The sequence below is a fragment of the Benincasa hispida genome, chromosome 2 (genome assembly GCF_027475165.1).
Source record: "Benincasa hispida cultivar pf3 chromosome 2, pf3_genome.v1.1, whole genome shotgun sequence".
NCBI lineage: Eukaryota > Viridiplantae > Streptophyta > Magnoliopsida > Cucurbitales > Cucurbitaceae > Benincasa > Benincasa hispida.
This window is the reverse complement of record NC_143479.1, coordinates 22,770,259-22,785,464: the sequence shown is the minus strand read 5'-3', so window position 1 is coordinate 22,785,464 and position 15,206 is coordinate 22,770,259. Positions and strand designations below refer to the sequence as shown.

The following is a 15,206-nucleotide window of genomic DNA, read 5'->3' as shown; positions in this document are numbered from 1 at the left end:
AACCTATTTTCTCCTTCTACGTGAAGTGCTGCCACAATTTCCTAACTCATTCCCTTACGAGTAGGGCGTTGGAAGAACGAGTTTTTCTTTGTTTCTTCCTCCTTACCCTGAGTGATTTTCTTCATTTCTATCGCAGTGTGTTAATGTGTAGTTGTTGGTGGTTTTGTTTCCTTAAAAAATAAAAAATAAAAAATTGAAGCACGTGGATTATGAAAAATTTAGTATTACACTAATGCTCGATATATCTTCAACATATTGAGTTTTTTTTTTTCTTCCACCTTTTGGGATGGGTTGAACCTATCCCATTCAAGCAATATTATTCTTAATCCTTTCGTTGACAACTAAGTCAACCGATTATGATTTACAAACTTACATTCATACGGATGATTATTAGTTTCTTTTATGATATATAAATATTGTATGAGACATCGAAAATATAGATGGATTCTTGTCATCATATACTAAACTTTTCATTTTAGAAATATACTAATTATATTTTAATTAATTTAAATAAGTAAAGACACAACACAAATATAATTCTAAGTAGCTTAATTTCGAGAAAGAACAAAATAATGGTTAGAGTAGAGACAGTGACATAGCAAGAAATTTTATATAAGGGCACTATATGCAAATAAATAAAAAATAAAATAAAAAAATAAAAAAAATCTATAAATGAATATATAAAAGTATTCATAATTTCATAAATTAACTAATTTAATACATTACAATTGCTCTCTACGAGTTTTCATTTTTTGAAATCGATCCATGATAACTTCAATATCTAACTTATCAAATAAATCCTTTCAATATAGGCTATAAGACAATCATTCATCCATTAACACGTATAGTCTAACGAGTAACAAATAAATTATCTCGTACAACTCCAAAACTAATATATATAACGAAAACTGTTGGATTAACACCAGCACATAGCGGAAGGGAATAGGATCCATAAGCATTCCAATTCATTAATTTTGGTTGAAAAGAAACATGCTAAAACAGAGTATAATGGGCTTCAAGAACATACCTTGGCCGAACCATTGAAATCTTTATTTCCAGGTGCTAAATCCTCCAAATTCTTGTGTAGACCACCGCAAGATCTTCCCTACTATCCTCTTGGTGCTCTAGCTTGAGTTATGGAACTCAAAATAAGCTGGAATCAAAGGGAATATGGAGAAAGCTCACTGAACCAACCCATTGAAGAACACCTTCATCATCCGAATTTTTCAGCAAAAATTCAATCGGTTCATCATCCTTTGCTTCACTCCAATCTCTTCAATATATTGCAGACTATCATACAATGAGATGTACTGCATGGGATGCAGCTCATGCTTGGAGTAAACTAAAGGAAGAGGTGGGTTCCTTGTAAGTTAGTTGAAGATGAACATGAAAAACCCATTTTCAATTTTGTGTAATTTTTCAATTTCCAAAACATATTTTGATTTTAAAATCATATTTTATTTATAAAATCAAAATTTATTAATTTTACAAATTTAATTTTCTAATAAAATTAAAAATAATTATTTAAACAATTTAAATAATTCTAATTAATTTAATATCCAATATTAAATTAATTTTTACACAAATTCATCTTCATATATTTAAATATATTTTTTTTCTAATTCCATTTGATTCTAATTTGAACGTTTCAAATTAACTTATCACGCTACTCTAAACCTAATCCATTTATGAGCTAGTAGAGGATCTCATGGACTTAGATCATGGACTCCAACAATCGCTAAACTCATTAGACCGATCTAACCCCATTCGTTAACTAATGGGTCACTCCACTAAAGCCATAGTTGAACTCCCCTCACGGTAGATATATTATGTCCACTAGATATAACTATGATTAGTAAGTTAACCCTTCATAGGTTGTTCGTAATAACAGTTGGATCAAATCTCTGTTTTACCCCCGAAATTATATTTTGTTCCTTATGTCCCCATTGATCCTCTAATGAACATTTATCCAATCACAAAATCGAGTCCTTCTCATACCAAATGAGAGGGCGGGATCCCTTGTTCAAGCCCCAAAATCAACATTTAAGAGAACAACCTCTCTACTATCCCTAAAGCGGATAGAAGTGAATTCCTTCTTGCACCTTATGTCCCCAGCTATCCAGTCTTACTCCGAAAATGGCAGTCTTATTGAGCCGGCGCTGTTAAGCCAACCCTCACCTATGCAAACCTAAGGGCAATCCGGAATAAACAGGAGTTCATAGTTAGCTCAGGATTAAGGTCAAGTTAGCTAGGTCATTGCTTTGAAATAGTCAGTATTATACAATAAACAACTTTATAAAGTAAGAGTGACTCATTTATGGTCTGATCTTGTACAAACTCTTTTGCATAAGGGCACCCCACTCCTCATGTCCAACATGAATGAATTAGGATCACTTCATTTGTAGCACTTTACAACTCCTTAACAACTACAGAGCAGACCGTATCCAATAATGTTACCAGAATAAGGTACCCTAACCTTATCCATGTACTATAGATTATTCTGACTATTTACTCGAACTTGATCCACCTTTATGTCTCCACATAAAGTTCAAGTACTCATCCAATAGTCAAGGGACTTTTAGGTTTATTGGATTTATATTCAAGCAATAGATCTATTCAATAACACATTTATTGAATTTTCAGAATAAACTCCATTGTTTACATACCACGAGTTTTAGGACATAAAACCCAACAAAACTACGTAGGAAAAGAAAAGTAAACAATACTTATTCAAGAAAAGGCTATTGAGAATTGAGATTAAAATCTTTCCTAAATTTTGAAGGAAAAAAACTTCGACAGAAGATAAAGAAATTGCACTGATTTTTTAATTTTTTGGAGATTGATTTGCAATTGCAACCTAAAAAGCTAAAACATACTTTATATTTTAATTTCATATTTGGAATGTTAAAAAAATCCTACTTTTATTTCCATCAAGATAAATTAGGATTTTTATTATATCAAGATAAACCAGTTCAGATATAGAAATCTCACTTTTAAATCATATTATTTTTTTAAAGATAAACCAATTTTTTAGCAAGAATTTAAAGAATCCAGGTCCCCTGTAGCATCAGTCAACCCCTTAACCATTTATTAATAATATTATTAACTATTACTTAAAAAATATATTAAAAATACAAAAATCGATAATTTGAGGGGGACACCTGGTCCCTATGTGGCTCCGCCCCTCAAGTAGAGATGTGCACGAAACCGAGCTACGATGACTTCCCCATCTTCATCCTTACTCCACATTTTATTCTCCATTTGTAGGAAATTCCCCACAATCCATAGGGTTGGACAAAGATTTGCCACCAGAGTGAAATTTGTGGGATCTATAGTAGAAGAAATAATTACCCATCAATTAAATTATTCATATATGTAATCTAAATTTAAATGTCCAATTCAAACATCTTCAATATCTTTACCATTAAACAAAATAAAGTTAAGAGTTGTTTTCAAATATAGAAAAATAAACCAAAATATTTACAAATCCCAGTAAAATATCATAATATATCTGGGATAGCCGCAATAGATTACTATTTATGTTTATCTGTGTCATGATAGACACAAATAGCTACCACAATCATAGATAGACTGTGATGTTTTGTTATTATTTGAAAATATTTTCAGTAATTTTATCATTTAAAATAATTTTCCTAAACTTAAACTTAAATATAATATTTATACAATAATAATAATAATAAATCATTGAACGGCAAAACTCTGTCTAAAATGGGAATATACAATATAACTGTTTTCCAAAATTTCCATTAATATTCTTAAAGCCATTACCATGCCATTTTGCCCGTGAAGGACAATTTGGGCATTATCGTTATTCCACTTTTTTTTTTTTCGTTTTATTTTTAATTATTTAATTTTAAATGACCAATTTTCCATGTGTGTATCTATCAATATCTGTATCAGTCCATAAAGCCACATCAATGTGTAAGCTTTATATTGAGCCGTCTAAGCCAAACAGAGTGAAGCACCATATGAAACACATCAAACGGCTTCGCCGGCCGATGAATCTCAAAATGTCTCTGCACTTTCATCACTCCTCGCTGCAATTTCAAGTACTTCTTCGTCGAAACTCCTTTCAAGATCTTCTTGATCTCCGGAATTCTCTCCGATGGAATCCTCAGAGAGAACTTTCTCCAATCGAGCACATCATCGAACGGCAACGAATAATAATCGGAGATTATCACCGGTACACAACCGCCGTGGATCGCTTCCACTAACCTAGGGCTTGCAACTTCATATCCGCTAGGGCACAGACAGAATTTACTTCGTCCGATCAATTCGCTGTAGTTCTGTCCTCGAGGAAGGTACTCGTGGACCTGGATTTCATCGTCTTTGTCTTTCCAATGCTCGAGTAATATTTGGCGGATGAATCCATGCGCTCCGCCGGCGAAGAACGCTAGAATTGAACGATTCGCCGGCGGTTGACCTAATTGAGGAAGATCGAGGTGGAAACTTGGAGGCAAGTTAATCTCCGGCAACGATGCATCTCGCACAGGATTGAAGCCTTCAGATGTGTTCGCATTACAAAGAACTCTGATGAAATATTTGAAGCGATTGGGATCCTCTTGTGTGACTTCAGGTGCCTGAAAGCTTTCCAGAATGTTAATTTTGTTAACTTCATTCCTTCATCCACAAATTATAAATAAATCATGAGTTTAAATCTTATTTTTCTCCCGACTTTGAAGCTTATTCTATTTTGATCATAAATTTTTAAAAATAAGTTAATAACGATAAACAAAAATATAGTCTTCAATTTTGAATTAGTTGATAAAGTGATTTTCTACAGAATTAAATAATCATTATACTTTCAAAATTTTGGTCATTTAGTATTCTGACATTTAATTGTTGACATTTTACTTCATCCTTACTTTGCTCCATACTTACTAAACACAATTTCATGGAAGAGTTAATAGATCAAAATTCAAAGTTTAGGGACTTAAATCTAAATTATACTACAAAATTTCTCAACAAATTTAGATATTAATATTGTTTATGATAAATCATTCCATAGGTATTTAAACTATCATGTTTTAACAGTTTCTACTATTAAAACATTTGATAAATTACACAAAAAGTTTGATAATTTTGAAAGTTCAAGCAGTAATTCGGCATAATTAAAACATATGATAAATTATAAGTTCGGTCAATAAAATTCTAGATATATATGTTAGGATTTCTATGAACTTTAAGATTGAATTTTGTGTCCCAAACAGTTTTAACCTTTCAATTTTGTGTACAATATTTTTGTGAATTTTAAAAATCTTAAATGAAGAAAGATCAACCAGATGTTCAATTGAATTTTGAAAAAACTATTAACCTATGAGTTATCAAGAAAGATTAAACATAAAATTAAAACTTAAACTCTTTATATTTTTGAGAAAACATAAATATGAAATTCATGAACTTAAATTTAAAAGTCTAAATTAAACTTCGTTTCTTGCTTAAAAAATATTAACATTTCTTCCCAAATTAAAATATTACCTATCATATTTTAAAACTAGTCTCGAATTAGAATTTCATTATAATGCTAGATGATAATCGAGACTCTAAATAGTGTGACAGTGATTTAAAATGAGATTTGAAACTAAAAAAATGGGTAAATTTTCATTCAGAATTCCAACACTTTTTTACTCAATATTGAAATATTTATGCATGGCAATTTAAGAAGAGTAGGAAATTAGGAACATTTAAAACAAAAAATAAATGGGTAGGCAAATAATTGGTTTAAATCATATTTTGATGTGTGAAGTTTAAATTTTGTTATATTTTAGAACTTTAAAAAATGTCCATTCTAGTTCCCACATTTTTAGAAAAGTCTTTACTTTAGTTCTTAGTGTGAAGATTCTGTTAGCTCTTAATCATGATAGTGAGATGACTTATACTTTTAGATAACTAGACTATCAAACAAGTTAGTCACCCTAAAAAAATTTAGGGATTCAATTTTGAATCTTGAATCAATTTTTTATAGGACATCTTAAAACTTAAAAGTCATTTATATTTATAATTTTAGTTGTTCAATATTTTGGTATGTTGGTAGTTGATATTTTACTTTACCATTATCTTGCTCAACCCATGTTAGATGTAATTTCATCATTAAATAGATTTCATCTTTAATGAGTTACCATCATTTCAATAGTAAAGATCAAAATAAATGCTTTCTAAAAGTTGACTAAAACAAACGTTTTTAAAAGTTTATGGGCTAAAATAGATCAAAAGTCGAAGTTAAAATAATAAAATAAAATTTACACCCAAGTAATTATTTATTGGTTTAAATCTCATTATTGCCCCTAAACTTTTAAAAATGTCCGTATTAGTTCCAAAATTTTGAATATTGTTTTATTTTGGTCTCTCAATTTTTAAAAATGTTTGGTTCAGTCTATGAACTTTTAAAAAGTGTATACTTTGATCCCTACTATGATTTTGTTAACTCTCCAACAAAATGACTAGGTGACTTGTATTTTTTGATGATCAAGCTACTAAATAAGTTAGGTATGATAAAAAATCTAGAATTTCAATTTTGCATAAGGTGACAAAACGAGAGAATTTAAAAGACATTTATAGTTCAAAATTTTGGTTGTTCGGTATTTTGGCATGTTGGTTGTTAGTATTTTACTTCATCCTCATTTTACTCAATACATTCAGAGTCAATCATCAAAAAATACAAATTTTCTCACATTTGTTTTGGAGGGTTAACATAATTTTAATAATAAAAATTAAAATAATATTTTTAAAAAATTTAGAGACTAAAATAAATAATTTAAAAAATTTAAAAATAAAAATAGAATAAGATTTAAACTTGATGGACTAAAATAAAATTGAATCTCTTTTTTCTTTTAATAGCCAATTTAAAAGGCAACAGAGAGAGAGAGAGAGAGAGTTATAATAAGTTACCCAATCATGGCAAGAGGCCATGAAATGATCGGCTCCTCGAGATCGGTTCCAGTAAGGGTATTTATTGGCTACGACGCTCACATAATCCGTGAAAATACGAACGAGACGGTCACGTGCATAAGTGGTGATGGGCTTGTAGATGTAATCCACGATGTAAACGATGCTTACGGGCAAGAAAAAAATATGGGCCTCCTCAGGATTATGGGCCAAAAATGGGCTTTTTCCACCGTCCATCTCGTCAATGAAATGGCCCTCGATTGAGTATATGTGTTTCATTGGCCCATCATGGACCAATGGCTGCTCTCCCTCTTTATAGGTCCATACTTTGAACCTTTTCACCATCTCTATATAACTCCTGAGCTTATGCACAATAATAAATAAATAAATCTTATTACTTCAAAATTTAAATTTTTAATCACCATCTAAAGCATTCGTAAAGAAAATTTCTAATCTTACTGATACCCTTTGGTTTTATTGAGATGCGGATCGGTTTTATCAGTTTTGGGGTCAACTAAAAATCAAACTAAATTATCGATTTTATAGAGAAAGGATCCAAATCGATGTCTAATAAAGAAGAAAATTATTGAATTGTTTTTATTTGGTTCGGTTTATTATCGATTTGGTTATTAGTTTTTGGGATTTCATTTTTTTTTAATTTTTTTTTATTTCTACTTTTATTTTGAATTGATCATTTTTGCCAAGTTTAAACTAAAATTGGGTCGTTTCCTTTTTCTCCTCCTTCTTCTTCTACTTCTTCCTCATTCGACATTTTTTATGCACTTTCTAAATAAAAAACATACAAGTTCTATAATAATTGATTATTTTTTCTAAATAAATATATATGCACCATAATAATTAAAATACTAAAAGATACAAAATGTTAGCGTTTATTTTTAAAGGCATATAAATATCCTCGGTCCGTCTTGGTTTTGATTAGTTATTTCAATCAAAAATCAATTCGAACTAATACTTTTTTATTTTATTCAAATAGAAATCAAGATGTCCAATTTTATAGTAAAAAATAAATCAAATCAATGGATCACCCTTTGGATTGATTTGAGTTTTGAATTCTCCATTTTTTTTTTGTTGCACTCCTAAACTTTACTAAAAATTTATCTTCATAAATACAATGGATTTAAATTTTATATTTAATGTATGAACTTATTGTGTATATTGACATCCTTGACTACAAGTTTGTTGATCTTGTATGTAAGTATAGATTTGTGACATATAAATATAATTTTAGTCTCTAAATTTTTAATTGTTGTTGGTTTTAGTCAATGTCTATTCTAATCCCTGTATGTTTAAAAAACAACATTTTTTATCTATTTTTTTTTATTTATATTGAAAGAACGTTAGCATGACACTTCATTTATTAAACTTCTTAAAATATAGCCATAAAATTATATTAAAGAATTTCTACAGTGAATAACATATGTATTGAAATTTTGTAAATTATTAGGGATAGAGATTAACATTTTTTTTAAGTACAAGAATCAAAACGAATATTTTGGGTTTACATAAAATAAGATTGACATGAAAGTACAATAACTAAAACGAACTAAACGACACTTTTCGTTTAGTTCGTTTTAGTTATTGTACTTTCAAAATGTCCTTATTTTAAGAAACCGACATGTTTGATAATCAATCATATTTATTGTTCCTAAAATTTGAAAAATGTTCTTAAAAATGGGACAAAAATTGAAAAACAACCAATGTTTTGCTTCTATTTTTTTATTTAAAGTTGTTTTTAAAAAGTATCAAAGTGTAGACTTGGTTAGTTTAGTTTGTGAGGAAACATGCCCGAGACATTTCGTATAGCTTTCATGATCCTAGAATCAAGTCTCAAGTGAGACTTATTTTATCTTATTTTTCCTCCTTTCAAATATTTCCATTTTCTTTATATATATATATAATATATATATAATTATTTATTTATTTTATTTATATTTATTTTCTATATTATTTTTTATATGTATATGTTAATTTAAGTGGTCTTTTTAAATATAAAAATATTTACATTTTATAGTAAAAAATTTCAAAAGCACAAGTACTGTTAAAACTTTTTGCCATAAAGTATAAATATTTTTGAAATTTTTCTATTTATAAGAATTTTTCTTAATTTAATTTTAGATTTATATATTATTTTGATTTTCAAATTTAAAAATTTCAATAGAATTGTTTCAAATACAGGAAAATGAACCAAAATATTTTCACAAATTTAATTTTGAATTTTTAAATATTTAGATTTATATATTATTTTGATTTTAAAATTTCAAATTTTTCAATAAGATTGTTTTCAAATATTGAAAAATAAACAAAACTATTTACAAATATAGTAAAATTTCACTGTCTATGTGTCATGATAGACACAGATAATAGTTTATTATGGTTATTACAAGATAAACAGTGATATTTTGTTATTATTTGTAAATATTTTCAGCACATTTATCATTTAAAATAATTTTTCTTTCCAATATGTATGTATAAATATTTTTTGAATGTTGAACTTTAAATTTTACAGTATCCATTTTTACATATATATATATATATATATATATATATTATTTTTCTGATAATAGTTTATTGTGGTCTATTACAAGATAAACGGTGATATTTTGTTATTATTTGTAAATATTTTCAGCACATTTATCATTTAAAATAATTTTTCTTTCCAATATGTATGTATAAATAATTTTTGAATGTTGAACTTTAAATTTTACAGTATCCATTTTTACATATATATATATATATATATATATATATATATATATATATATATATATATATATATTATTTTTCTGACATACGAAACTTATTATAATTTTGTTACTAAAATATTCATTTAAGTTCACTTTAATATTTTTACAATCACGACATTTACATAACAATATAATTAAGTTAGATTTAAGTCTACATCATTTGAAATTTAAAACAAATGACTTGAGAGAGAAATAATATTGTAAATCAAAATTTAGCTAGATATGAATGATAGAAACAATTGTATTATTGTTCTTAATTTTACATTGAGACTTACATGACCTGATAATTATTTTTTTATATTTTAATGCATGCTATATATTTTTTATTTTCTATAATTAGATTATATGTAAACTATAAAATATAGAAAAGAAATACAAGAAATGAGAAATAAGAAATAGTTATCAAACACGTTTCTGTTCTTGTTTTTTTTTTCTTTCAAGAATCAGGAAACAAGAAGTTATCAAACATATTCCCATTTGTTGTTTAAGAAAAGAGAAAACCGAAAACAAGAAATAAAATACGAAAAACAGGAAATAAAAAACAAGAACGTTATCAAATGAATCATAAATAGTCCATTCTTTCCGATCACAAACTCTCAACTCAATAGAAAATGTTACATCATGCAATTCTAACTTTTGGTCACTATCAATCAAATTTCAAAATGGGAAAAAAAGAGATTAAAATAAACAAACAAGAGGAATAAAGACAAAACCCTAAAAGGAAGTCGTTAGTAAAGTTAAGTTTAGGGTTTAAGATTTATGAATAAAAATATAAAACCAAATAAAGATGTAAATTTATGAACTTAATAAAAGCACAATTGTAGTAGTGTGAAGTAATTCAAAGTGTAAATAAAATAAAATAAAAAATAAAAATTGATGAATAGACATCTCTGTTTGGCTAAAAACAGCACAAGGAACAATGTCAATAGAGACAATATGTTGGACTATTTCGGGCAGCCTAGATTTAGACCGGGGCAAGGCGGCTGGGCAGGCTGCCCCCTGCCCCATTTTTTCCTAATTATTATACTCTTAATAGCTTGTTCATACTTACACTCAATACTATACTCTAACCATCCCTTTTCCAATGATTAATTTCTAATTATGCTTGAATGAGATAATTTAAATTTTGTAATTTTTATGATTTTTTAAAACCATTCATTTACAATACTTTAATGCATCAATTGTTTCGTAATATATATAGAGTAAATATAGGTCAATTATATTATAAAATGATCAATTTTTTAAGTTTTATGGGTTTGAGTATTATGTCTATTTCATCCTTTTTTTGGGGAAAGTATTCAACACATTTAGCCTTTTTTTTTCTTTTTTTCTTTATTAATTATATAGTACCTTAAATTAAGTCGGCTTAATTTAAAAAATAAAATCATTAAGAATGATATCGAAACTTTATCAAGATTCTAGGTAAGATTGAAAAAATAGGATAAAATACAATTGTTGAAGTTTTTTTCGTTTTTAGTCCTTATACTGTTAATAAATCTTAAATTTAGTCTCTTAATGTTAGTTTATAATTGATAGTAGAGAGATTAAAATTAGATGTATTCAAAAAATCCGACAATCCGAATAATCCGGACTAACCAACTCAAACTCTAAGGTTGGATTGGGTTAGTTTTGTTCTTGTGTTAGGTTGAGTTGAACTTTTTCTATTTTTGTTGGATTGAGTTGGGTTCCGGGTTGGCTAAGTAAAAAATTCGGATTAACCTAATTCAACCCGAATTATATATATATACACACTTCTTTTTGTTTAAAGTTTGTAATAAATAACATAGATATTTGGTTTTTAACATTTGAATTATATGAGATTTTAGTTATTAGTAATGTGTTGTAGATAAATTTACGTATTTTAAATAATAAGAAAAAATAGGTTATAAACCGACAATTCAACCTAACTCCAATTTTAGGATTGGCTTGGGTTGAAGATCTTCTTCAGGGCTTTTAGGATACCAATCCAACCAACCCGAAATTTAAGACTGGTCTAGAAAAACACCATCAACCCAATCCATGTACAACCCCTACTAATCAAATGATTCAAATCTCAAACTCCACTTACCTAAACGGTAATTTAAACAAAAATTATCATATTATAGATCATATAAACATAAACTTAGCAAAAAAGTTCAAATTAAAAATCGTCTCATTTATTCACCAAATCAATATGCAAATCAAAATATTATAGAGGGAAAACTTATCAGTCTTGATTTGGCGTGAGAACCGTTATTTATTTATTTATCTTTAAAATTATTTAAATTTAATTAATTATTTTTTTCTTTCTTAATAAGTCATCATCATTATTTATTTCCTTATAAAGATAATAATAATTTTTTCGAGAAACAAACAGAGCATTTGGAAACTTTATAGAGCCAAAGATGGAAAGGAAATTAAATAGGACAGTAGGAATCTTAACTGATGGAAAGCGTATGCGTTTCTGTAAACCCTTCCTCTAGGTATGAAACTCTCCTCCTTTTCCGACGTATAGTTTCGGGTTAAGATCGCTACTCGGATTGCGGCTCGAGCCTCGGCCAAGCCATCTTCGATCATTTTATCCTTCTGCATCAAATAAATCCAACCATATGATACAAAAAAATATAAATTCAAATTTATCGTAATTCATCAACTTAAACTTAATTCAAAAAAAAAAAAAAAACTCATGCTAATGAAGAAAACCTGGTTTGATAAACCATTTAGTTTCTAAATTAAGATAAGTTTTTATGGATATTTTTTACTCATATTTTAAGAAACCAATTGAACTAATTTTGAAAACTAAATAAATAATAATAAAAAAAAGTAGTTTTTCATTTTTTTTTAAGGAAGATTGACTAGAAATGCAATTTTTTTTTTTCTGAAAATTATAATAAAAAAGAATTGGAAGGAAGCACACATACATTGAAATGGTTACCAATGAGTCAGAAAATTATTCAAACCAAGTTAATACTTTCCCATAAGTTTTTTATGTTTTGTTATTCCATCATTTCTTACTCATATTTTTCAAAAACCAAGTTATCTTTGAAACCTTTTATATAATCTCAAACTTTAAAATTTAATTAGAAATCCAAGTGTCTTCATCAAGTTTTAGAAAATTATCACAATAAAAATTTGGGAGGAAACAACTCACGTTTTAAAAACGGATCAAAACACGAAATAATTACTAAACCAGTCATAATCAATTGGAATCGACCTTGTGGGAGGAAGAGTGAAGCCACGGCGTCACTACGGCGGAGGGCACGACGGCAGGAGGAAATTGAAGGGGGGATTGCAGCGGCGGTGGGGGTTGTTTGGATGAATGAAAAAAAGAAAAATTTTGGAATATTATGGAAGAGAAAGGGTTTTGATTATTTGGTGGGAAGAAGCAAAGAAGAAGGAGAAGAAAGAAGAAAGGTAGAAGTAAAAAGAAAGGGAGTTTATGGGAAAAGTCTAAGGAAGCCATTAAAAAAAATGGAAGCTATTGTTTACTTAAAAGGACTGATAATTTAAAAATTAAGCCTTGAAGTTGAAGATGAAGATGAAGAAGAAGAAGAAGAAATAATGTGCATGGTATTTTTTGGGGAGATGAACAATGTTCTGCTCACTTTTAATCTAAAATATTGAAGGAAAAGGAAAAAAGTGAAAATTGAAGGAGGAGAGAGGGAGGGTTTTGTGTGAGTTTTGGCCAATGGAGGTTTAATCTTTTTTTGGTAATATGTATAGGAAAGCATTAGTTAGGGACTAGGGAGTAACTAATTATGAAGAAAACTTGGGTGCAACCCGCTTTACTTAGGCTCGTTTGGTGACATTTTTAGTTTTTATTTTTAAAAACTAATACTATTTTATCTACATTTTTTACCATGATTTACATTTTTCTTAAGTACAATGGCTGAATTCTTAGCCAAATTTTAAAAATAAAAATACCTTTTTAATTTTTAAATTTTGACTTGTTTTTTAAACCGTTGGTGAAAAGTTAATGACAAAAAAAGAAATTTAGAGATAGAAGTAGTATCCACATGTTTAATTTTAATAAATAAAATGGTTACCAAATAGAACTTTATATATTGTATAATAGCCTTTTGCTGGATCCAATGAAAAATTGTTACGTTGTAATTAATTTTTTAAAAAAATATTAAAAATTTATTTTTATCTATATAAAAAAAATGATGGTTATAGCTAAGTATTACTCATTAGTTAAAAAAGAAATAGAAGGGTGAAACGGTGAAGAATATTCATAAGCTTTTTTTAGACTCGTAATTTTGTATAAATAAGTTGAAATATGTTGCCAAAAATGACTTATGGTATGCACTTTTTTTTTTTTTTTTTTGTTTAAATGTCATGACTATATACTTTCATTGGAAATTAAACAAAAATTTGGAAACTTCATAAATATTTTGCAATTCTTAAGGTTTAAAGGTTCACTCCCTTACTACCCATAAAAAAGAAAGAAAGAAAAAAAAATCATTTCAATTCTTTCATTTTTCTTGCTTACTAACGATAAAGTTCTTCCAAAAAACTAAATAAATATATATATTTTTTGTTTGGACATGTATGATGACCGAAGTTATATTTACTTTGGCTATTATTATTATTTTAATTTCATGAAAAATATTATAAATATATTATTGTCTTTACGAACATTAATATTAAGAATATTATTCACGATCTATTTAAATTTACTGAAGTACATTTTGTAGAGTGATCATCAAAATCATTTTTGTCATTTTTAAAATCAGTCTAAAATCTATTTTTTAATCACTCAAAATGAATTTAGTATTAAATTTTACACATTGAAATGTTATCTTAAATTTATCAAAATTAGTTTTAAAGGATTAATAATGTGGTATTTTAAGTATTTTTTAGGGCTATTTTTAAATATAGAAAAATCAACCAAAATATTTATAAAATATAGTAAAATTTTAGAACTATCAATTATAGATGCTGATAGACACTTATAGAAGTTTATCAACGTCTATCATTGATAGTTCTAAAATTTTATTATATGTGGTAAATTTTCAACAGTTTTATCATTTGAAATAATTTCTCTATTTTTTTTTTTTATGAATTTTGATTTTTTAACAATAAATATATTATCGACATTTTCGGAATAATTTCGTTCATCAATAATATTTGAGAGTCCTACATTTTGTATTTAACTTTTCTTTTAAGCAACGTTAAGATTATTTAACTTGATTTTACACATTTTTTTTTTATAGGAAAACAAAAATTATACGAAAGTATCTATATTTTGAATGTAAAAGTAAAACTCTAGACATCGGATGTTAAATTAAGGAGGCATGGTTAGACTTAGACCATAATTGTTAGCGTAATCAATATAAACCAGGATAAAATATCGACGTCGGTATCAATATTGAAATTTTAATATTATAGAAATATAGTCAGATATTTCTATAAGTAAAAAATTATACAAATTTTATTTAAATTAATAATTATATTGTTTATTTAAATTAATAATTATATTATTTTTACTCCCAAACCAAGCTATGAATATTATTATTAATATTTATATATTGGAATCGAATGAGGATAGATGCG

General features: G+C 27.3%; 1 protein-coding gene across 1 annotated transcript; it reads right to left on the bottom strand.

The window, feature by feature from the left end:
- Positions 1-3,721: 3,721 nt before the first annotated feature.
- LOC120071645 (putative glycosyltransferase At5g20260) lies at positions 3,722-13,328 on the bottom strand. The gene is made up of 4 exons (XM_039024013.2): positions 12,865-13,328; positions 12,094-12,236; positions 6,910-7,264; positions 3,722-4,601 (listed from the first exon to the last, which is right to left on the bottom strand). Exons 1-4 carry the CDS (start codon positions 13,111-13,113, stop codon positions 3,936-3,938), a joined length of 1,413 nt encoding a protein of 470 aa, XP_038879941.2. The 5' UTR covers positions 13,114-13,328; the 3' UTR covers positions 3,722-3,935.
- Positions 13,329-15,206: the final 1,878 nt, after the last annotated feature.

Coding starts and splice junctions, on each gene's coding strand:
- LOC120071645 (XM_039024013.2), bottom strand. CDS start 13,113: ATGGCTTCCTTAGACTTTTCCCATAAACTCCCTTTCTTTTTACTTCTA. Junction 12,237..12,864: donor TTCACTCTTCCTCCCACAAG/GTCGATTCCAAT, acceptor TATTTGATGCAG/AAGGATAAAATGATCGAAGA. Junction 4,602..6,909: donor TGGCCTCTTGCCATGATTGG/GTAACTTATTAT, acceptor GAAAGCTTTCAG/GCACCTGAAGTCACACAAGA.